Source organism: Episyrphus balteatus, chromosome 1, assembly GCF_945859705.1.
Source record: "Episyrphus balteatus chromosome 1, idEpiBalt1.1, whole genome shotgun sequence".
NCBI classification, from domain to species: domain Eukaryota; kingdom Metazoa; phylum Arthropoda; class Insecta; order Diptera; family Syrphidae; genus Episyrphus; species Episyrphus balteatus.
In genome coordinates this window covers 136,755,291-136,778,823 of record NC_079134.1, presented here as the reverse complement: position 1 = coordinate 136,778,823, position 23,533 = coordinate 136,755,291, and the positions used below count along the sequence as shown (strand labels likewise).

Here is a 23,533-nt window from a genome sequence, read left to right as displayed (position 1 = left end):
TGTATGGGAATATCAATGGATATCTAATATAAAAAGCAACATATCCAAATAATTTTTTGATTTTGCGAATCAACATCCCAAACAGTTAGTCCAGTAAAAGTAACTATTAAAGTGCAATCCTGGAAAAATTCAAACCAGAAGAAAATTCGTATAGACTTTTGAATCGTAATTAAAAACAGATATCGCAAAGTCCCCATAAATCCCATGTCTGCCTAAAAGTTGTTCAAAGCTAATAATACATGGCAAATATCTGTTGTTCGTAAAAATGGTAGTAAAAATGGAAGATTGTGTGGTTTTCTATAAACCCGCATGCTGCTTAAAGCCATCTAAAATAAATTAAAAATTTGGCAAAAACTATAAAATTTCAATTTTGAAAGCTTTCTCAAAAAACCTGAAATATTAGTAAAATATTATCAATTTAAGTTTAATACTGATAATATGCTTTCTGCAGATAAACTTATAGAAAAAACTTATATGAACCACCATTTGAAAGAATTTGCATTTCAAAGTAGTTTGGGCATCTTAGCAATCGTTTTTTCGTCTCTAACACTGGCTTCCTAAATGAAATTTTTCTTTGTTACTCAAGATTTTAAAGACTGGTTTTGAAGCTTGTAGTTTTTGAACAGCCTTTTATATACAAAATCTAGAGCTATTGTATTGGCATCCTTAAATTTGAACTATGTAGAATGTAGATGGTGTACAAAATCTAGAGGGAAGTTTAGTAAAAGAAGTAAAATTGTATTGGAAAGCTAAAATTATCAAAAAGCAACTCGTATTTTTCGATGCAAAGCGTGTGTGGATTGAAATCAGTTCCAAACTAATAGGAAGGAGTTTATGATCAGAAGATTTAGTTCAATTTACAACAAAATCATATAAGTTTTTTGTAATATTTATTATTACTTTTATTTTATCAAACGCTTATATAACAGTTTTCAAAGCTCACATATAAATTTTAATTATTATTAAATTGCATACAATAAATAGTGGACCTTATTATAAGTATCTTATTAACTAGGCAGCTGCTTTACTTGTTTTCCTGGGGAAACCATGATTGGCAAGCTTCCACAGCAATTTCACACATGGCTGCAATGGCTTTTCCGTTGTCGTATTCTGTTAAGGAAAGATTATTTAAATATTAATTTTCAAAATATTTGTTTTAAAACTTACCAATGCTGTTGCGCTTTCCAAAGATGCTTCCATTGAATGGTGGCTTCCTGTAGGCAGCTTCAGTTGATTCAACCAAAATGGCAGCAATCAAGAAAGCAACAAGGAGGAATGACATAACTCGGATAGCGGCCATTTTAATATTGAAATTTATTGTTTTCAAGATTGATAGAAGAACAAAGACCAAAGAACTGCTGATGCTAGTTGATTGAAGACGATGAAAGAACTGATACTGAATTTGCAGTTTACAAGCCTTTTTATAGTCAAGTTACTAAGAGAAATATAAGGTCCCTCAAGTGGGACATTCAAGATTGCTTTTCAATTTACTGCTAATTTTCTCTTCGAACGAAAATTAATTGATATCTAATTGGAAATCGTATATGAAAGGGTTGATACAGAAATTGGTGTCAAAGGGTGGGTTTCCTTGGTTCAAATGCATCGAAGTCTTCTTAAGAAAATAAATATACATTCCGTTGAATTTGGTAGCAAAAAAGAGCAGCTGAAAAGCTTATGGAAAACCAAGACAAACTTGCCTTATTTAAAAAGATGATTGTTTTAAGACAAACCATTTTTAGATTTTATTTTAATTCATAAATACAATTCATAGATACAAAAAAACACAAAATTTCCCATGAAAAATTAAACTTTCGTTTGCCAATCTAGGACCTTAGTGAACTCCTTCTCACCAAATGCAATCATTCTCGACTGTTCCATACACAAATTTTGACGCTTCAAGTTATCGATTAGAAATAATTGCTTCTTGTAAGCGTTCAATAAGTCCGCACGTTGCTTCTTCAATCCTTTAATTTGTTTCTCCCGAACATCACTTTCATTTCGAACCGATTCTCTGATCTCTTTTTCTGCACTTTTCATTTGATTCAAGACATTTCTGGTATTTTCAAGCTCTTCATTGGTTCGATACAAACGTTTTTCTAGATTAGCATTCGTTTGTGTAAGAACTTTTAGTTCACGTTTTGTAGTCTCGAGTTCCTTTCGGGTAGAATTGTGTTCAGAGTCTTTCTCTTTTAAACGACGTTGTGCTTCTTCCAATTGTCCTTCCAGTTTGGTCATTTGCTCTGACAAAGCATTGTTCCTGGTGTAAGCAAGATCACGTTGGTTTTCAACTTTCTTCTGCCGTTCGACACTCTTTTCGGCTAATTCCTTCTGATCCGACATTTCTTGAGTAAGTTTCTCATGTTCACTTTGTAAAATAACGATTCTAGATTTTAAATATCTGCAAAAGATGAAGGTAATAGAAATATTGACTTCTACAGACAGCAAAAAGAACCTACTTTACGAGACCTTCCGAGCTAAGGTTGACTTTGGGACGAGCTGTTGAAAGAGCAGTACTCAATTCAGATGTACACGAAGTTGCTAGACTCCTAATAGATTCGTTTTCATCTCTAACTAGGATTTCCAGCGATGGACTTTGAATAAACGAACTATTTTTATATCTCAAGACCACATTTGACGGATTTTTCGAAGCAGTGCTTCGAGTTAAAGGAAGAGTTCGAACAGAATTTCTTGGACTGGCCATAGTATTGCGTTCGAAAATATTTTTTTTCTCTTCGACAATACCTTGAAGTGGACGTTCTTTGGGTATAATTTTTTTCCTAGCTCCATTTGTCGAAATATTTTCTTTAGTATTGGAATGCTTTTCCTTGAATCCATTCAAAGATATTTCATCAGTTTTAGCATTCTGTCGAATGACGGTAATTGGACCCTTTTTTGTATAAGTTGCATACTTGGAATCAATTTTCGTTGGTTGTGGTTTTTCAAAAGCCATTTTAGTCATCTTGTCTAAATGTTCGTTGATTTTGAGAAATTCTTGTTCGCGTGAAAGGAATTCAGTCATTGGAATAGTTTTCTTTCAATTTTTTATCAATTTCAAAATCTAAACGGTAATTTGTAAGAATTTTAAATGAAAAAAAAAAGAAATGAATTGATTTTGATGTTTTCGTCGTGAAGTTATAAAAGTTATTGAAAATGTTTGAATATGTTACTAGGATAACCGGAAAAGGAATTTAAAGGAGTTATTTATCATAATATGGTTGTCAGGTGCTATTTTGGGTGGGTGGAAGTTTGTAATAGTTATAGTGGATCGATTGAGTTTGGTAGAGTGGGAAAAATGTCCTAGTAACTATTAAGCTAGAGGGTGTAAAAACTTTTAAAAGGAACTGCGCCAAAAATTCAAAGACACAAAGGAAATATGTTTTTGTTTTTATGGAAGTTGTTATTAATAATAGACATGTACATACTTTTATAGTTTACTTGATATGATTATATCTATAGTATATTAATTGAGTAGAGGAATCTCTTTTTTTCGTTAAGGGTGTGAAGTAAATAAAACATATTCGTAGAACATTTTTAGCAATGTTGACGCTTAGAACTTAAGGGTTTATTTTGAAGTTCTTATGATCAAATAAAATAAAATTAATTATATTTTAAAACTAATTGAGTATATTTTTTGGTTATGGAAAAATAGGAGAAAGCTCATTTGAGATTTTTTATGTTTTGTACGGAAAATAGACCGAAATTTTGTTTTGGTAAAAATTATAGTAAATATTTTATTTTTCAATAAGTTTTTGATTTTCCTACGTTTTCTAGCCGTTTTAAGTTTTTGTGATATTAACAAATCACTAAGGCTATTATTTATAAACGTTGTTTAACTTTAAACAACTGCTTTAATTTGGAAAATGTGTTCAAAAACCATATTTGTAGTTGTCTTATAGCTGTAAAACTTGGGTTTAAATATAAACTGTCTTAAATTTGAATATTGAGATTTTTTTTAATAAATAAAGTATATTTCCCACAATTTGAAAAAAAGTTAAGCAGTGTTTAAGTGAACAAAAACAGTCGTATTTATTAGATTTTTGTCTACTTATACACTACATAACTTTTTTCAAATTGTTGGAAATATGCTTTATTTAATAAAAATAATAATCACATTGTTCGCGGTTAGGACAATATACTCTTTTGTATAAGTTTGACAGCTATAAGACAACAATAAACAAAGGTTTTGATCACATTTTCCAAATTTAAACAGTTGTATAAAGTTATACAAAGTTTATAAATAATGGGGAAAATCTATAAATAAGCCAATTATTTTGGTAGCTATTGAAAATATCGGTGTATGAAGGCAAGGGGTGAAAAATAATAACGTTTATGCAAGAAGCATAAACCAAAATACCAAAAAAAGTTCTAAAAATTCTAAAAATTTTCGGCCATAACATTGTAAAAAAAAAAACGGTTTTGTACAGTTTGTTCTACAATTAAATATATTTTGTGTTTTTTTTTTCAATCTATGTGCTCCCCAAATTTGAATTTGGAGGCAAAAAACTTTTTATTCGACCTTCAGCCGATTTGAGTGTTTTTACTTGTTTTGAAAAGAAGATATTTGAACATTTTCAGTGATTTTCATGTAAAGCATGTGCTTTCCTAAAACGAGGCTCCTATATGAAAACCGGTTACAAATTGGCTGAAAAAAAAACTTTTACAAATTTAAACTCAGTAAGAAATTTGAACATTTAGGCAAAAAACAACTAGACTATTTTCATTCAACACCTTATTAGGTGGTAGTTTAACATTTCAGACCCTATAAAGAACAGTAGGTAGGTATATGGAACAAAACATACTGAAAACTGAAATACCCATTAAAACAAAAAAAATCATCTACACATTAAACGATAAACCCGTAAAAACGCAAAAAATATGTTTCTTAATAATCATTGGTGTCAAATAAAATTTAACTATTCCAAAAATAAAAAGAATGATAATGTGCACGACTGGGTGGCACGAAACTACTCTTAGAGTTCAAGTTGTTTTATTTTTTACTTGAACATACCTAAACTTTTGTTTTTCAAATGCAAAAAACAACATCTAAAATGCATATGAGCTCAAAAATCTTATGCAATTTGTTTTTTTGCATTACATTTTTCCGACAAAAAAAATTTCAAATTTTGTATACTCGTACGTAGATTTTAATTCATGAACATTATTTTAAATTTCACTTCAAAATTTTATGAACAACTTAACTCCTCCGTGTTTGGTACTTCTTTGGTTAGCTGTAATCCATCATCATTGACGCAGTAGCACATTTCATTTCTGCATTGTACCTGAAAACAATAAGCAAGTAAGTAAATTAAAAGGAGCCTAGCTTCATTTCCGCAAAATATTTTTAAAACTATTTTCAGGTTGTGTACTTTTCATAAAGCCATTTTTGTACTTCTGACGCAAGCGACTCAATGGATTTCGACAAACAAAATTTACATACATGTTTTTAAGCTATTTAAATTTTGTTGCAGTTAAAAAATTAATGAATTGAAATAAGAAAATAAGCACTTAAAGCTGCTTTGAATTTAGCATTAAGGAAAAGCACATACGTTTTTGTTCTAGTTTCTCAGGAGACCCAGAAGGCAAAGAGCACAATAAAAGACATCAGTCTTATTGTCATTAAGCGGTACAAAGTACTGTTTTAGAACAACGTTAACATAGATAGGTACTTAATATTATAATATCGTTTTGTTAAAAGCCCACTATAGAACAGGAAGACAGTTTAATTAAGTTTTTGATTCAAAATCACGCAGTGATAGGTTTTTATTGTGCGATGAAATACCTACTTATCTACCCAATGTTTACAAACCTTCTTAAAATTTCCATTAGTAGAACATTCCGGTAAATCCTTAAGATTCTCTTTACGCAACAAGTGGCGAGTTCTGGCACATTCTAAAATAATTCCCACATATAATTAAACTAAACAATATTGAAAGTAAATTGTAAACTTACTGCAGTTCATATTAATTGCATCCTGGCTTCCTTTTTCTACTTCGAACCCTTCAATCTTTTGATTATATTTATCCACACAAAATAAAGTATTGCCATCCTTTTGCACCGCATCAAACCATCCATCTGGTTGACAATTGGGAAAATCATATCCAAAGACTGAAAATTGTTTACCTTTAGCTGCTTCAATTTCTTTCGCCAAATCATTCCTTATTTCTTCACAATTATGCGAATATTTATATTCTAAATGCATTTTGCGATCAACTTAAAAAAAAATTTCTTTAATACAAACTAAAGGAAGTTGTAACTTGAAAACTCACAACATGGCATAAGTTTGTAATCCGAACCAGTCACAACGGTAACTGAACTCGACGGAGATCCAGAATCATGTTCAATACAAACACATTTTCCGTTCATGCACTGCAATTGATCAAAGCTTCCATCTTCTTGACATCTAGCTGTCGAAACAGGATACTTAAATTTCATGGTACTCAAAAATTGATCAACCATCCTGGAACATTCACATTTCATAGTTGCTTCCGTGGTTAGGCTATAAGGAGCTTCTCCAAAGATCCTCTTGCCTTTTTTGCTGACACAAAAACATCTACAAAATGGAGGTTTTTAAAAAATTGAAAATGAACCAATGATGACTTACGATTGCCCAATGTTGCATTTTGCTGATAGATAATTTCCATCACCATCACATTTCGGTCGTTGCATAAAGGATCCTAATAGTCCAGCAGATTTTTTCTCATCATACGCAATTTGCTCACGAAAACATTCAGTATGAGTCACTGAAAGATGAGTCATTAGAACTGTGTGAAAACTAATAGTTTTTTTTTAAAACTCTTACTTTTTTGGCAAGTATATTCCGATTTGACTGGATCCTGTTTACAGTATAAACCTGGTCCACAAACAAGCATTGGAGGGGTAACATCTGGAGATCCTATTGTACAAGGATCACCTTCATCTACAAGAATATTGAATATAAAAACTATTTCAAAGATTGCTAAAACGGTTAGCTAGCTATCTTACGAAGATTTTGTAGACAAACATCACAACAACCACACGGAACTTGTCCCGGAAATAGCTCTCCGCTATAAGTTTTGTTTTGAATTCGGCAAGCGTCACTTGTTGACATGCATTCATTTTGTTCAATGTAATACTTTAAATTAAATACAAAAATACAATTATTCAAAAAGAACCAAATATTCCAATTCTTAGTTACCGAACAAAAGTCTTCTGAACATAGTAAATTATTGGCAGCAAGAATGCAAGCTGATGAACTAAATAAAAAAATAAACGATAATATCAGCATGATTTCATTTGACAAAGATTTTAGATAAACTGCAATTTGTTGTGGCGATATTAAGTTTGTCAGAGTGAAGAACAATTACAAAGAATCTTATCAAAGTTCTTGAAAATTGTGTTCGATAATTATAGATAAAGAGATACCAACGATAATTTTGGGAAGTAAGATAAGAAATATGACATCGACATCTGTGTATTGTGTTCAACTATAAAAATAGTAACCAGCATATAGTTGAAGAAATAAAATGAACCACTAGGTGGAACAAAATTGCTTTTAAAATTTTTAGAAACAAATAAATAAAACTGAGTTTAAAATAAAACTGGAAACCCTCCCACTTTTGTCAAAATCGGGAGAGCTGTTTTTTTTTTTTTTATTTTATTTTAAATGATTTTGAAACTGTCTAATGTTTAATTCAACATTTAACATGTCCTTAAAAGTTTTGAAATTTAGCTGAGTTCGTTACTCTTCCACATGTTGTTCATTATTAGAAAAAAAAAAAATTTGTCTGGTGTAGCTCTTCAACCTGGCTGGAACTGAATAACTGACGAAAAATTTTAAAAACTTATGTTTTTATATGTAAAATTAGAAACACTTTTATTTCTTGTTTTCCGTACAAAGTATTTAAAATTTTGATTAAAACTATCAGAGAATGTGCAAATACGGGAAAATCACGGGACAAATTACAAAATACGGGACACTTATGTATACGTCCCGGGTTTCTTCAATAAAAACCCGGGACAAGCTATAGAATTACGGGACAGTCCCGTGTAAACCGGGACGGATGGTCACCGTACGGTTTTATATGAAAAAGTGATTTTTTTCCTTCGCTTATTATTATTTCGCAGATTCTTTACTGTGTGTTCAATTTCACCAAAGATAAGCTTAAACGTTTTTTCTTGGAATTATCTTTCACGAGAAAGCCTAAAAATATTAAATATATTTTTTTTTTGCATCCAAACGGTACAGTTAAAAAAAAACATACATTTCAAAAATCGTTAAAGATCCAAATTTCTTCGATTTCCTACTATATTTTGAGCGAGCCTAAGATATTAATATGAAATGAAAATTGTAAACGCAGAATTTAATTTTGATAAGCAATGCAACTTCTAAAAGCTATTACATTTGAAAAGTTCATAGTTGAGCACTTGGACACACCCTATTATACATACATTTGAGTCTTATTTGAAAGTGGTATGAGTCCATGTAAAAAAAAGGCTAAATTGACTTTCCAACTAACCGCACTTGAACCGTATCTCTTTTCTAAGTAAAATATTGCATCCATTTGATGTGTGAGGAGTTACTCCACTTTATATTCATACAAAAAATCCGTTAAATTGTTGTGTTTTTTTTAAAAATATTTACATGTTTTGAAAAGCGTGCAAAATGTAACTTATTCCACTTTAAATTATAACGACTATATATTTTATTTAAAAGAATGATTTTTGTTTTAAATTTACTCACACATTTAATATAAAAAAAATTTTTGACGATTATTTTAATATGTAATTGCAAGCACCCATTCTAATATTTTATTTATCTTTTTATTTTTACTTACTTTACTTTTTCCTTTTTTTAGTTCAACCCAAAACTTCATGATAAAGATTCAAGGGACACGGTAGTGCCCAGCCACAGCCAAGTTGTCTAGCAACTTTGGAACTAGCCCCTTATTTGCAGGAAACAACTCAGGCCATTTTCGACCCCCCCTCTAACTTCTATACCAAAGATGCCAGAAATTTCAAACTCGCTTCATTTGTTTTTTGTTTAAATTTTGATTGCTTACTTGGTAATTTTTCAAATAGCTTTAAAAATCGGGAATTAAAAGAAAAATTGTCAAGCATTAGAACTTGGTACACTTTTACATTTCAGGACTTTTGTGCTTGCATAGTTTCAAGATAGGAGAACTTGGCCCTTTTTTTAACAGTACTGTTTTTTTTGTGATATAAATGAATGAGACCAACAAATTGAAGTTACTTTGACTAAAAAGTTTAAATCTAAGAAGTAAACAAAAAAAAAAATTTTTTAAGCTTTGGTCCAAAAATATACTTATATAAATGTACTTACGAGTACTATACGAGTACTTTCTCCCAAAATAGTCCGATTTAATAAAACTATTTACTTGTTCCAAAAAGTAGTTACATTTTTTTTTTTTTTTAAATAATAACAGATAACTCAATGGTTTAGTTTTCAACTTCTTGTGCGGTTTCCGTACATCGAACATTGGGTTTTCTTATCTTTGACCAAGTTGTATAAATAATCTGTTCTATGATCGAAAATAATTTATGTGCTGTCTCGACTGTTCTAGGCTGTAGACTTTAGTATGTCGAATCGATTGACGGTTCTTGTCTTTGCTGAATTCGGCAGCCTGCTATCTTCATGAAACAAAAAATATCATTGATAACAACTTTGATGGATCTTTTCTGATGTTGCCAATGATTCTCTACTTTTGGTGTTACAAGTAGAGGGATGCGAGAGATAAGACAAAGATCAATCAGCAATTGTTATTGCACTATTTTTACTTGCGATATAGGTACTATAGGGCAAGTTTAGGATTCGTAAAAAAAATCGAACTCGATATAACAATTTTACATGACATTACTATGATGGAGAATGCCAAAAAAGTTGGTTCGGCAATTCTGTCTGTCTGTCTGTCTATCTGTCTGCCTGTATATACCTCGAGCTACAGCCTAAACGAGTGAAGTGATTTTCTTCAAACTTGGTAGTTAGCAGTTTTTGGTGATTCCCTAGAGGGGAAATTGAAAATTTTTTTTTATGACCATCAAAACTAAAGGTACCTGCCATATAACGGAAATAGAAAAGTTAATTTTTTTCAAAAACGGCTCTAACGATTTTGATTAAAATTTTTGTGTGTAGTATTACACATAACAGCCAACTTTTGGAATAAAAAAAATATTTTTTGTAACCTTATTAACGGTACCTGTCATAGAACGGTTTTTTTTGGTTTCTGAATATCTCGTACAAAATTAACCCGATTTCAACGATTTTTATGCAAAAGCGTTTAGATAAAGGTAATATTAAAATTTTAGAAAATTTTCAAAAAGTGCATTTTTGGATTTTTAAAAAATATTTCAAAATTTTTTTTTTGAAAAATCAATTTTTTGAAAACGGGCTTGTGAAAAATTTTGAAATTTCGTTTTTATGTGTAAATTAATTATTTCTTCAAAATGGCATACCAACTTTTTTTTGAAAAATGTTAGAAATTTTTTATATATACAAAATTATTTTTTTAGAAAACGGCTCTAACGATTTTGGAAAATTTTTTTCTAAAAATACATTTTTTTGCAAGTAATAAAATAGCATACTTGGTTTTTTGTAAATCATAATTTAAAACGGTGTTTCTTGAATAAAAAGCTTTAACATTAGAGTTACTTTTAGCATAAGAGCAAGTACGTGCGACCCCAGTCGTGCATTTTATTTTAGATTTGATTTTCCACGTTCAATATTCTCACAGTAAGCCGATTCCGGTTTTTTTTTAATAATAAAGTTCCCATCCTCTTGGTTCAATTTTGTAAAACAACAACTTTGCTGCTCCTTCAAAATCTTTTAAGCAGTTTGATAACAAATTACTTATCTATCACCCTTTACAAAGTTCGAAAGATTGAGAGCCTCTTTGCAAAATTTAGTAACTCAAGCCCTCATAATAAATTCACTCAAGAGATGTGCGCCATTTGAACACTTCCAATGGAATTTTGGCCAAAACAACTATTCCAATCTATTCTCTGGCTCATTCTCTTCTCTCAGTCTGTCTGTGGCTTGAAGGTTTTTGTTAATATTTAAGTTTCAATACACACATCTTATAAAAATCAGCTGAAAAGATTATGTATCTTCATCAACACTTAAGCATTGTATTGTATGAAGACATACAATCATACCTACGTTTGAATGTATCTTTTGCTTACTCATGGAAACTTATGAATAGAGGAGCACCATAGTTTGCTAAAAAATTATTTGAGTGTTAGTAAAAATACCCTCAAGCTATAAATGCAAGGAAAAGATAGAAAAAAAAGCAAAACAACATCATCGTAAACATTACTTAATAATATAACAACTCTTACTAACTAAGTGGAAGCTTTGGTTATCGCTTATAGGTGTTAGGTAGCAATGTGGTCATGCGGATCTTATTTTACTGTATATAAGATTGAATGAAATAAATAAGCTTCATTCACTTATTTTTTTATAAATCCTTTAAAATTCATATCCCAAAGCTAAAACTTCTTTCATTTATCGGACAAAGTTAAACTTCTTAAATAAAACCACTTTATCTCATAATTCAATCCCACGAACTGTTTAAAGTTCTTAGAATTTACTTTGCAAAAACAAAAACGAATGAATTGACAAAGACGAGGAGAATGAAAATATTAGTCACTTTGGAACTTGGAACGGATTGAACTATACATTTGACTTTTGTAGGCGTTGAATAATTTCAAATCCAAGGCCGTTAGACTTTGTGTAGACGATATTGTTAAGAAGTATGTTTGCGGTTTGTGTCTCATTTAATGGAAATTATTTTTATTTTTTTGGGTGACTTACGTAAGCATGTAGGAGGAGAATAGGAAGATAAATCAAATTAGGTATTTTTATTTTGTAAAGTGATACAACATTTTATATTAAATTATTTATAAGAAAATTCGTGTTCTTAAAACGATATTTATTAATTTTTTGAATTAAAAGTATTTATTTTCAAAAAAATATTTACCATTCATTTAAAATTTACTTTCAATTTTTTGCCGAAACAATAAAATACTTTATAAAAAGATGTATTAAATTTTATAAGGAAATTTCAATACGATTTAATTTTTACTTGTATTTCAATTCAAAATAATCTAATTTGTTCTGTTTTTAAAAACATTGTTTAAAACTGTATGACAGTTTTTTTTTTCAAGTCTAAAATGTAGAATTGATCTAACTTCACTTAATATTTACAATAAGAAGAATCAAATTTACTGTGGATTTTTTAAAGTTATGGCTTTGGCTATTTTTCATGTTTTTTATTAAGCATCAGAAATATGCACATTTTCAATCTACCAATGCTGCCTAAAAAAAGGACTTTTTTCACTCTGAAAATCACAGACAAAAAATTTAACACTAGTTTTTTTTTTAATTTGCGAACCAATTTTTTAAAATACTGAAAATCTTGATGCTGGAAAATGCTCTTAGCCTCAAAATCGGAAATATGGATACCTATTTGTATTAAAAAAATTTAAAAACGTTTTTGTCTTGTTTTTTTTTCCAAAAAAAAAAAAATTTCTATTCAAAAAATTAAATGGCATACATTTTTTTAAAATTTTAAAATCAAGTTTTCAGCTTTTTTAAAATTTTTTGTTAAGTTTTCTTTTTTTATTATCTACCTACACTAAAATTTTGGAAGTAGCTTAGGAAAAAAACATCGCCTCCTGCCACGCTAATTTTGAATGGTTAGAATGTAGGCTATTGATTATGTCGAAAAAAACAGGGTAATAAGGAACTAAGACGTTCACGGGTTTTTATTGCAGGAATCGTTGAATGGGTTATAAAAGAAGATAAAACCGCTGAGTGCTATTAAATGAGAGGGTGGAAACTGAAGATAGGGGTGCAAAAGCCCCCATTTTGTTTTTTTCAATATACCTCGTAAACCAAGCAAAATTTTGATATATGTATTGCATATAAAACTTTTTGTAGAGAATTAAATTTCCTATTGGAATAATGTTTTTTAAAAATTTAAAAAAAATTTCCATACCACAATAGTCGAAACAATCATAAAAAAATATCAAAAAAATCGTTTTTTTGATCAGAAATTATATTGGTACAAAGGAAAAAAAGAATTTTAATTTGGCAATTTTAAAATTTTTGGAACACCAAAATTTTAAACTGGTTGATCTTTTGGAGGCTGCGAGTGGTTTGGGATTGGGAAGTTACATATATTTTTTGGTCATTGTCAGTTTAGATATACCAGGTCGAATTTTGTTAGGACAATATGTTAATATTAATAAGCGTATTAGTAGGCGATATTTTTTTCTTATTTTATATATTTTGTTACCTAAAAGTTTTCAAAAAAATAACTATTACCTGGTGAGATGCACTCTTGAATTTAACATCTCGATCTTTTTAAATAGCCAACATTCAGACAAAATAAAAATAAATACAAGACTACGTCACTCGAATCTTGAAACTTTTTCTATACAAATTTTGTAGACATGTATGCAAATGAAATAAATATTAAAATTATAATAATAAAAAAAAATAACATACTACATAATGTACATAGGTAAGGTAGGTATGTAATTAGTTCTTTAAATGCAAAAAAAACTAACATCTTAATTCTTAAATAAATTTGAGTTCCAAAAGAAAGTAAGCAATTTGATTTCTTTTATTATTTTCAGAAAAATTAAAACTTCAAAAAAGTTGGAACGATTTACAAAAAAAAAATATATTAATCATTTTTGTGGCAGTCAATCAACAACTGTCTCCAAAATTAAAAAAAAAAAAAAATCGAAAGTTTGGTTTTTTCAAAAAACAAAAGTAAAATTTTCTTTTACCTACATAAATCCAAAAATATATTTTCTAAAATTTTTCATTTCATTTCATTTATGCTATACCTACCTACGATTGCTTTTGTATCAAAAAATTCGTTTAAACTAAATTAGAGAGAAATTCAGAAATAAAAAAAAATTGGCATGGCTTGCACCATAAGTAATGGTTTTCAAAAAAAAACGGTTGGATTTTAAACAAAAATAAAATACAAGCTTGTATAGCTAAATTACTATACCAAAGAAGTAATACGGAAACGGCTCATTAAAAAATATGTTCAATCATTATTAATTATAGTTAATATCTTTTTCTTTACAATAACAAACATAATTTATCACATAAGACAAAAGAAAGGCAAAAGAATCTTCTTAAACAAGAACTTATTCATTAAAAAAAATATAATGTATTCCTAATTACTTGAACTTTATAGCTAATAATTTCCGGTGTTTTTACGAATAAAACAGTTTTAAGTATCTAATTTACTATACCAAAATTTGCTATGTGCTATTTTTTTCTTTATTTTATTGCTAACAATACACTCAACACTATAAACAAAGCAAACCATAATTTTTTATATATACAAAAAAAATCATATTATAAGATTAACAATCTTTTATAATCTTCTACACATCCACCTTTATTCGCAAGAATTATACTTTTCTCGCCTATTAACATTCACATCATATCCCATCATTCTAAAAATAGGGTTTGTGCCATCATATCATAAAAAAAAATAAAAAAAAAAAAACAATAGATGGTCATCACTCACTGACCCCTTCCTGTGCCATCATCAGATCCACACGATATGTGTCTGTCTTCTTCGTCATGCCGCACGCACATACCTTCAATAATTTCCTTCGTCTATACAACAACAACAACTAAAGAAAAATAATAAAAATAAAATAAAACAAAAAATAAATAAAAATAACGACAACAAAATTTGCCTTCCTCCCATCTATAGAGCTAGAGGGGTAACCCTCTTTATACCGCTTACCATCATCAGCTTAAAAAAAAACAGCAGCAACAGTGCGGCTCAATTCAAGTATTCTTATCCGGGCGTCTCAAGGTATTCCAGTATCCCACGAATTCCAATAAAAAATAAACACACAAAAAGCAAAGCAAAAAAACTGGTAGGCTAACAACCACACTATTACCAAGCTACCAACAAATCCACCAGAGGTATTATGATCTCAGCAAAGTAAAAGGGGTCTCCAAAACATTCATCAATACTACCAAAGTGGTCAACAACGATAATATACACACAGTTCGACGACGATCATACAAAAAAAAGGTATCTATACAAACAAACTGAGAAAAAGATACAAAATGAATTCATAAGATACACTCGTGTCTAACGAAAGGTTTTTATAATCTGAGTTTAACTCGGTCTTTCAATCGGCTTTAACCAGGCTGAGTCTTACGTGAGAGACATCTCAGCGCAAAGGTAAGATAGTATGGAAGAAATTGTATCTGTGTACAAAAGACTGGCTTGAATCTCATAGATACTTGAAACTTTTAACTCAAAATCACTCAGCCGTATACACAAGAAACAACTTAGCCAACTTCGGTTGGAAATAGTTAACTCCAGTCTTAAGATTGTTCGAGCGAAGTCAACAACGAAACACCATCGCGACACCATCGTAGCTGCAGTAACAGGTGTTTGTCTGTGTGTGTGTGAGTGGCGTATCTCTCGATATCGTACAAGATCGATCGATCGCACTGATCGTGGAAAAGATAGATTTTTTGGTTTTTCCGAAATTCATCATTATTGAAAAACGCGTTTTTTGTTTTCTTGCAAATTCGATAGTTTGCATTAAAAAAAATTGAAAAAAAATTAAATTAACATAAACGGTTTGTGTCTTGGCTAAATTGTGGCGAGGATCATATATTTTTTTCTTCCAACATCACAATAATTGTATTCCAGTCAGTGTTTCGCAATTTTCTGTTTACACACAGGATATTGTTGTTTCTTCACAATAAAAAGATAAATCCTAAGAAAAAAGTGTAAAAGAAGAAGGAAAGAAATAGATAAAAAGTGTGTGCAAAAATCAACGAAAACCAAAACAAAAAAGATAATCACTCTTACTGCCATATCACGAATCGATCATTTTTAATGGATTTTATAAAACAACATTTCTTTACATAACCATCTGGATCTTTGAAGTTATAAAAACAACTTTCCTGCTTGCCTTGAGGATTATTTTAGATACACGACAATATTCATACACATTGTGACTTTATTGGAAATAAGGTAACTTCATTTTCCAGTATAAATCAATTAATCATTTAAATAGCCATTCTCAACTTTTGATCAAAATATTATATTGATGTGGGTGTGATGAGTTTTAAACAGCAGGTGAACGTTCGTGTGTATCAAAATTAAAGATAGGTTTTTAATCAATTCGTCACCTATTGTAATGTGTGTAAAGTTTGAAAACCGTGAAAGAGCCCGCATTATTTTATTCACAATTTTTTTGAATTTTCTTTACCTACTGTTTTCTTGTCAGTCAGCCAGATGGATCACCCTGAAAGCTGGTATAGTATTTATTTTGAGTGCATTATTTGCACGTAAAGGGGAAATATTTGAATCGTGAAAATATGTTGCTCAGGTTTTTTTTAGAGGCAAATTTTAACCCTTAAAAAGGAGCTTTTGTTTGATGAGTGACTAGAAATGTACAGGAAATTCTGTTATTTCATTTATGAAAATTGTTTATAAACCTTAGGTACCATTAATGTAAGATTTTAACAAATTATGAGCATGAACGTACGACCAAAAAAAACATACATTTTACTTTTATAATTATTTTATTGAATTGTTGAATGAAAAAAAGAAAAAAATGAATTAATTCCATGCAATGTGATGCATGATGGTGTCGAATTGAAACAACAATAATATCGTTCACAATCGTCATTTATTATATAGAGCTTCTATTAGGTAATACCCATATCGTATCAGGTATAAAGTAAGACACACAATGTGGGTTAATTTATTTCGATTTAAGCCTTTTGTGGAATAGTTTTTTTTTTTCTCAATGTGTATTGTTAACCGGGTTACGTGTGTTTTTATTGATTTTTGTGTATTTGGGGAAAAGGATTATGCATAATTAATATGAAATGATAAATTAGGTGTTAAGTGGATAGGGAATAGATTATAATTTGAAGACAATATATCAAATAATAACATAAATAGAAGTTGTATTTAAAAATTGGTATAGAAAGGAATAAGCCAAGAGAACAATGAAGAATAGTTATGAAACTCCATATCTTATCCCCGTTAGTGAGAATTTTTCTTGTGGGATTGTTTGAAATATTTTAGAAAATTTTATGGAAGCTTGACCATTATTTGGTCTCAACTTGATTTAAAATACATAAATGTTGTACTTGTTGTTTCTAAGCTTCGTATAGATAGAGGATTATCCACTATTAGTTTAATGGTTTGCAGTGCGAACGTCTAATTGTCATAAGGATGTAAGAAATTCCTTTTTTTTAAAAATGATTCCTTGGAACAAAATACTTCCTTTTATTGATTACAGTGGTCGGCAACGAAAATAGAGCTAGAACCAAACCATACTTTTCTAAAGGATTTTTTTATGCTGAGTCCGAATCCGAAGTCAAAATTTCACTGGCACGTCACGTTTTTGAAATACTTGAATATTAACAGGTCAAATAACACCACCGTAAAATATTTTTTTGCAAATCTTCTTATGCAATTTCAAAACGCAATATTTTATCGTCCTAAATATTATTTACATTTTTTTCAAAATTAATTTTTTTCTCAAAGATATTGCAAAAACAAATTTATGATATCTCAAAATCTTACTATGTACATATCGTAGTGAATGGTTTTTTTTTATCCAAATTACAGTTTGCTACTTCTGATTTCGATTTCAAAAAACAACATTTTAAGGAAAAATGTATTTTCTTCGATTAAACATCAAAAAGAACTTCATTGAAAATTATTTTTTGAGAATTAATAGTGAAAATAGAGATGAGTAGGTATAGCTCAAAAACTAGACGTGATAGAACAAAACTGTAAACAGTTTTGAATTCGGCACACTAAAGTCAAAGTTCTTGCTCCCGACTTTTTTTTATTTTTGCCGACCAGTGTTATCTTTTCTTTTAAAGAATTGAAACCCTTTACCTTTGCAAACAGCTGAAATACAAAAAAAAAAAAAAAACAGTTTTAACTGTGAAAAGAATGCGAAAGCTTATCTTTAACATGTAGGGTTAAGAAATAGACTAGGAGATTTATAAAATAAAAACATTTAAACCACAGAGCTAACTGACTATTTATTTGAAATCAATTTTTATGTCTTATCTTGCGAGCTAAGTTTTCCGACGGGTATCAGCACATTAACTAATATTATGTAGTTAAAATGGATTAGAAAAACATTTATTGAATATTTTGACATCCAAAATACTCAAACATAATTCTTGTTAAATTGGCAGCGCACAGTGGTCCATTTGATGCTTTTTGGTGTCAAAAAGCATTTGCATGGTTATTTCTTGACGAAAAGTCATAACATTGGAAACACCAAAGAATATTAGTATAGAAATACGAAAAAGTTTCCAATTTTTTTTTTCTTTAAAATATCAGCTTCAAAATGGTGCCCTCAAAATGGCGATAGACAAGCATTTAAATAGAATTTTCTTTTTCACTGTTTTAGTAGGAAATTCATCTAAATTTGAGCCAAAAAGATGAAAAAAAAAGTTTTAAAAATTGAAAAACAAGTTGAAGAAATGCCAAATTAGTAACATGTTTTAAGAACTTTTATTTTGCTATTTATAAGATTTTTTTTTTTTTTTTCAAAATTAGCAACAATTTTGTCAATTTTGATATTTCTTTTCCTAAAGCAACTTTTGGTGGGATATTGTTGCCAACCATGTTTCAAGGTAAAGATAAAAAAAAAACGATATTGTAGAGAATTTAAAAATGTTGGACAAAACTGAATATTTAATTTGTCGTTGAACCAAAAAAATTAAAAAGAATTAAATCCGGAGTTTTTTGAGATCTAAGAACTTTAAGATGAGTTTTCATCTTCGAAACATGACGACACAGATTTTTTTTTTTTTTACTTTGGGTTCGAATTTAGAATATTAAAGTTTATTAGAAAAGTATATTTTGGTTCAACTTCTGTTGAACATTGTAGATTTTTTTATTATTTAATTTTTTTCAATCTTTCTTTAAAACATAGTTAGTAATGATATAACGCCAAAAAAAGTCAATTTTGTATTCTTATTATAAATATTTTATTTGATATTTTCTTATATATAGGAAATTCGTCAAAATTGTTATTAATTGAACAAAATAAAAGAAATAGCATAATAAAAAAAAAAATAAAATAAAAAATTAAAAAAAAAAAATGGATTAAAACAAATTATTTTTTAAGCCCTGATTTTTCAATCTATCAGAAGAATTAATGTCAATATAAAAAAAAAACCTTTTATTCCTAGGAATAGGCTTTAACTGGGGTTTATCTGGTATACATTTAGCATTTTTTTTTTTATAAAAGTTAAGATTTTAAGTAACTTAAACTCTATGATCAAGTTTTTTTTAAATTTGCCAACAACACATACAGACTATCTTCGTCTTTAATTAAGGCCCAATTATTAAAGCTCTAATATTTCATGCTTATGTCAAAATTTAAAGATTTTCTTCATCATGTTTTCAAAATACATACATACATGCTAAATGAACTAACAATGCATTTTCTAGCTAGCCTTACGGGATTGTGTGTTTTCGCTCACTCTCATAGGCCCATTTCGTTATTATCTCATATAAGCTCAAAAAACAAACAGTAATAAAGTTTTTTCTGTAAAATCTGTTGTCACTTATGATGAAGTTGCTTACTTTAAAATGGGAGAAAATAGTCCCTTAAGAAATGAAATCCTGAAAACGATTGGGTCAGCGAAATTTAACCAGCTGGGCCTCATTTCGTTTTTTTCTATTTCGAAAGTAGAAAATAAAATTTCAGCACTTGATATCGTAATATTCAATAACACTGGTCTGCAAGGAAATCCTCCTTTAAATAAAACTAATTTTTCTAAAAAAAGGATTTTTGTATGCTGATTCCGAATCCGAAGTCAGAATTGATCTTGCACGTCACGTTTTTTAGATATTCCCGTTAGAAAATCTCAAAACCCATTTTTTTGCTGTTTTCGAAGAAATATTTTGGCATAATGTAATATTTTTCAATAAAAATTGTTACGGTTTATAAAAGAACTTATTTTTTTCTTTCAAATTCAGTTTCAATCTTCTCAATATCTATTTTCTTCTCCGAGATATCTTAATTTAAGTAAGTTTAGTATGTTTGGCATATCTTATCATAAAAAAAACTGATCTCTAAAAATTAATATATCTTTCTCCCTAGAACAAAAATATACTTTTCTAATGGACTTTAGTGTGCTGATTTTGAATCCGAACTCAAAAAATTTTGGTCAGCTCTGGTTTGTGAGATATAGTGGTTTTTATTGAGATTTTCTAAGAAAAAACTAGATTTTGTGATACTTTAATGCGAATATCTTAAAATCCTCACGTGATAGAATTTTTTTGACTTCGAATTCTAACTCAGCACATCAAAAACTATAAGAAAAGTATACTTTTGTTTCTAAGAGAAACAAATCTGAAGGTTTACAAGGCAGTTTATCGAATGGTTTATTACAAATAAGATATTTCTAAATAGATAAATAGTATATAAAATTACAAAACACGTAAAAATTTTGTTTAATGTATTTTATTATGGTTTTCTTTACATATTTGACTTTTTAAATATAATGGGCGTTGATATTTTACATTTTCTATAATTAAGGTGTGCCGCCGATTTCTGAGGTCAACCCGGCGAACCCCACAGGCGGATCACTAGTGTGAAGCAGTAACGTGGGAAGGTTATGATCCCCTCGACATCGAGATCATAACAGCGCCGAGAAAAAGGAAGAAGAAGAAGGTGTTCTTGTTCATGTTGGATTTACTTAAAAGTAAAGGATTTCGATATTTCTGCTTTTTTTATAAATCAGTATTTTAAAATATGAGTAAACATTAATGTAAAAGGACATATTTGGTGTCAATCGATAGGCCATCTTACGAGGAATAAGTCCTCCAAATTTGAGCTCAATGCTACAAATAGTTTTAATTTTGCACGAGTTCAAATAAATCTAAAAGGTTGATTTTTTAGAAACTACCCACATTTTTCAAAAATCATTTTTACAAAAATGGTACCTGATAGAATTTTTCTGAAACCAGGGGTCGAATTACAGCATACGATTACGATCATTCGTTAACGTTTTTAATATTTGTCTCTCTATTTAATTAGTAGAAAAAGATAGGGACACATAGCAACCATACGATAACGAGCGTATGCCGTAATTCGACCCCTGATTTAGGTTCAGGAAAGTCTAATCTTTCATAATATTAAAAAAATTATTTGAAGGAGAAAAAAGAAGTTAAATTTTGCAGACCAGTGTAATTAATCGGACTTTTTAAAGCACCCTGATATACATAAGTACATAATAACATACAAATCACAGGCGTTCAATCCTTCCAATACTGATGTAAATTAGTCTTCTAACATGGTATAATAGCAATTTGCAATTAATTAATTAAATAATATCTTTTCACACCTATGTTTATAAAATGTAATTGAATAACTAGCAATTTAGTTCTGTTAAATAAATAAACTCTAAAACCAAAACAAATGAGCTCCAATCAAACCCTTAGAAATTTTGATATTTTTTCAAATACTAAATCACATAGAACTCAGAAGCTAAATTAGTCATTATCATGAAATATGGGAGTAATGCTTAACCGTTTGCTCACCGCACCTTTAGATTTTATCAAAACTTCCCGTATATAAATCTTATTCTCAAACAATATTTATTTCATTTTAAAGTTAATTCATCAAACAAAACGATTTATCTTTTTCATTCAAATTGATTGATATTAAAATTATTTAAGATAAAATCAATTTTATGCTAATCGAATTGATTTCCGGGTCATGTTTGAAAATTAATTGTTTTCTTTATACGATTTAAAGTACCGAATACAAATAGGTTCATTCAACTCTTTTTTAACGATGAATGTGTTAAAGAACAGCAGTTAACTTCAAAATCAAAAGTCCTTCGTCAAATGTTCATTTATCTAAAACACAGGCGCCTATGTTTTCTTCCTAAGCACGTGTCAGTTAAACACGGACACAAAACCATTATCGAGGTGTGTTTGCTGTATATAAGTTCGAAGAACTCTGATTAATCGATTGTTTTCGAGAGGCACTTTCATGTTTTTTTTTTTTTTTTTGTTGTAATTAATCGATTGTAAAACCTTTCTCATCGCATCACAAAGCCCATATACTTTAGAATCATCTGTCAAAATATTTCTATTCTACAAATCGTGTATATCATGATGGAGTGATTCTTCTTTAAAAATTTGATATCCAACTTTATATAAATGGTGGAGATGAAAGAGAATAATGTAAAGCAGCTAAACAGCGGGATTGACCGTTTAGGCAATTAAGGTTTGTTTTTTTTTTCCATAGACCATGATCTGTGAGAATCTAATTTCGGTCTTCATCTACAGTTTTTTTTATCTCATTTTATGGAAGAACCCAAGAATAATAAAATCAACCGCCTTTGACATTTAATATTGTCACTCTTTTGATGTGAATTCTGTTCATTCAGTCATACACGACCGAGTGACTTCCAAAAATGGAAACTGTGGTGTGTGTTATATGAGTAAGACTTTTTATACATGGCAAGAGCTCATTTAACCAGTTGACCTTGAAATGAAAAGATAATTTAAAAAAGACTATAACAAAACAGCGCCAACGAAATGGATCAGGATATTCAGGTTTCCACTAACCATAATTTATATAAGCTTGAGTCATACTTATACGAATTTAAATATAAAATGGTTTTTGTTTATTTTTTTGGTGTTATAATTATCAAATATTTTATCATAAAGCAAAAAAAAAAAAAAAAGTCGAATTCAATTGAATTAATATTCGACTGTTTCTGACTTTAAAGAAACTTTTGACAGGTTCTGAGTAAGGAGAATTGTCAATTCTTAAAAGCTGCCAAAAGCTGGTACACAGGTTATATTTTCCATACAAATAAATAATATTTCTTCACCGCAAGATCTTAAATAAATCGATCCTTTCTTAAATATTCTCCTTACGACAACTTTAAAATTGTATTACCTGCACTATTTAAGGTTAGGTAATGCTAAAGATTTATTACTTAAATAGAATCCAGTGGCAAGATCGTAATTTATATCGCCAACACAGCATTAGCCAATTTTCAAATCGAAACAATACCTAGCCTATGTAATTTCAAAACCATATTAAGGTTTGTCAGTTACAAAACAAGAAATAAGAAAAACACATTTTTTCTGCAGACAAAATAATCGAACGATATATTTTATACCATGATTTTGCCTCCAACGACGACGTCGACAAAACGACGCGACTTTAGCGTGGGTAAGGTGGAGTCTACCCAATTAAATGATTGTTAACAGTTTAAAGAACAAAAAATTGTAATTGGACACTTGGCCACTTTAAGTCTTCGAGAATACGGAACACCAAAAGATTCTCACAATAGTTCTTTCTAATTAATTGTCAAAACAAAATAAACAATCGACTAACTACTTTCATAAGATGCTTTCCAAGCTCTTAGTTGAACCAGGTTTAAAAAAAAAATTATACATCACAGCATCTCGTCGTTTATAACAATTAGATACTTCCTAGCTTGTTTTTTGCGCGA

General features: G+C 29.5%; 3 protein-coding genes across 3 annotated transcripts in view; 1 reads left to right on the top strand and 2 right to left on the bottom strand.

The window, feature by feature from the left end:
* Positions 1-1,738: 1,738 nt before the first annotated feature.
* Positions 1,739-3,150, bottom strand: LOC129906095 (cilia- and flagella-associated protein 57). The gene is made up of 2 exons (XM_055981732.1): positions 2,457-3,150; positions 1,739-2,398 (listed from the first exon to the last, which is right to left on the bottom strand). Exons 1-2 carry the CDS (start codon positions 3,017-3,019, stop codon positions 1,804-1,806), a joined length of 1,158 nt encoding a protein of 385 aa, XP_055837707.1. The 5' UTR covers positions 3,020-3,150; the 3' UTR covers positions 1,739-1,803.
* Positions 3,151-5,183: 2,033 nt separating this feature from the next.
* LOC129910984 (uncharacterized) lies at positions 5,184-7,307 on the bottom strand. Its single transcript, XM_055988608.1, has 8 exons — positions 7,175-7,307; positions 6,982-7,111; positions 6,800-6,916; positions 6,602-6,740; positions 6,267-6,550; positions 5,950-6,210; positions 5,807-5,889; positions 5,184-5,279 (listed from the first exon to the last, which is right to left on the bottom strand). Exons 1-8 carry the CDS (start codon positions 7,262-7,264, stop codon positions 5,184-5,186), a joined length of 1,200 nt encoding a protein of 399 aa, XP_055844583.1. The 5' UTR covers positions 7,265-7,307.
* Positions 7,308-15,268: 7,961 nt separating this feature from the next.
* LOC129906086 (cuticlin-4) overlaps positions 15,269-23,533 on the top strand; it is a 66,556-nt gene continuing 58,291 nt past the window's right edge. The window contains exon 1 of the mRNA XM_055981721.1: positions 15,269-16,034. The gene's annotated coding sequence lies outside the window, so the exon portion shown is untranslated. The remainder of the gene's footprint in view (positions 16,035-23,533) is intronic.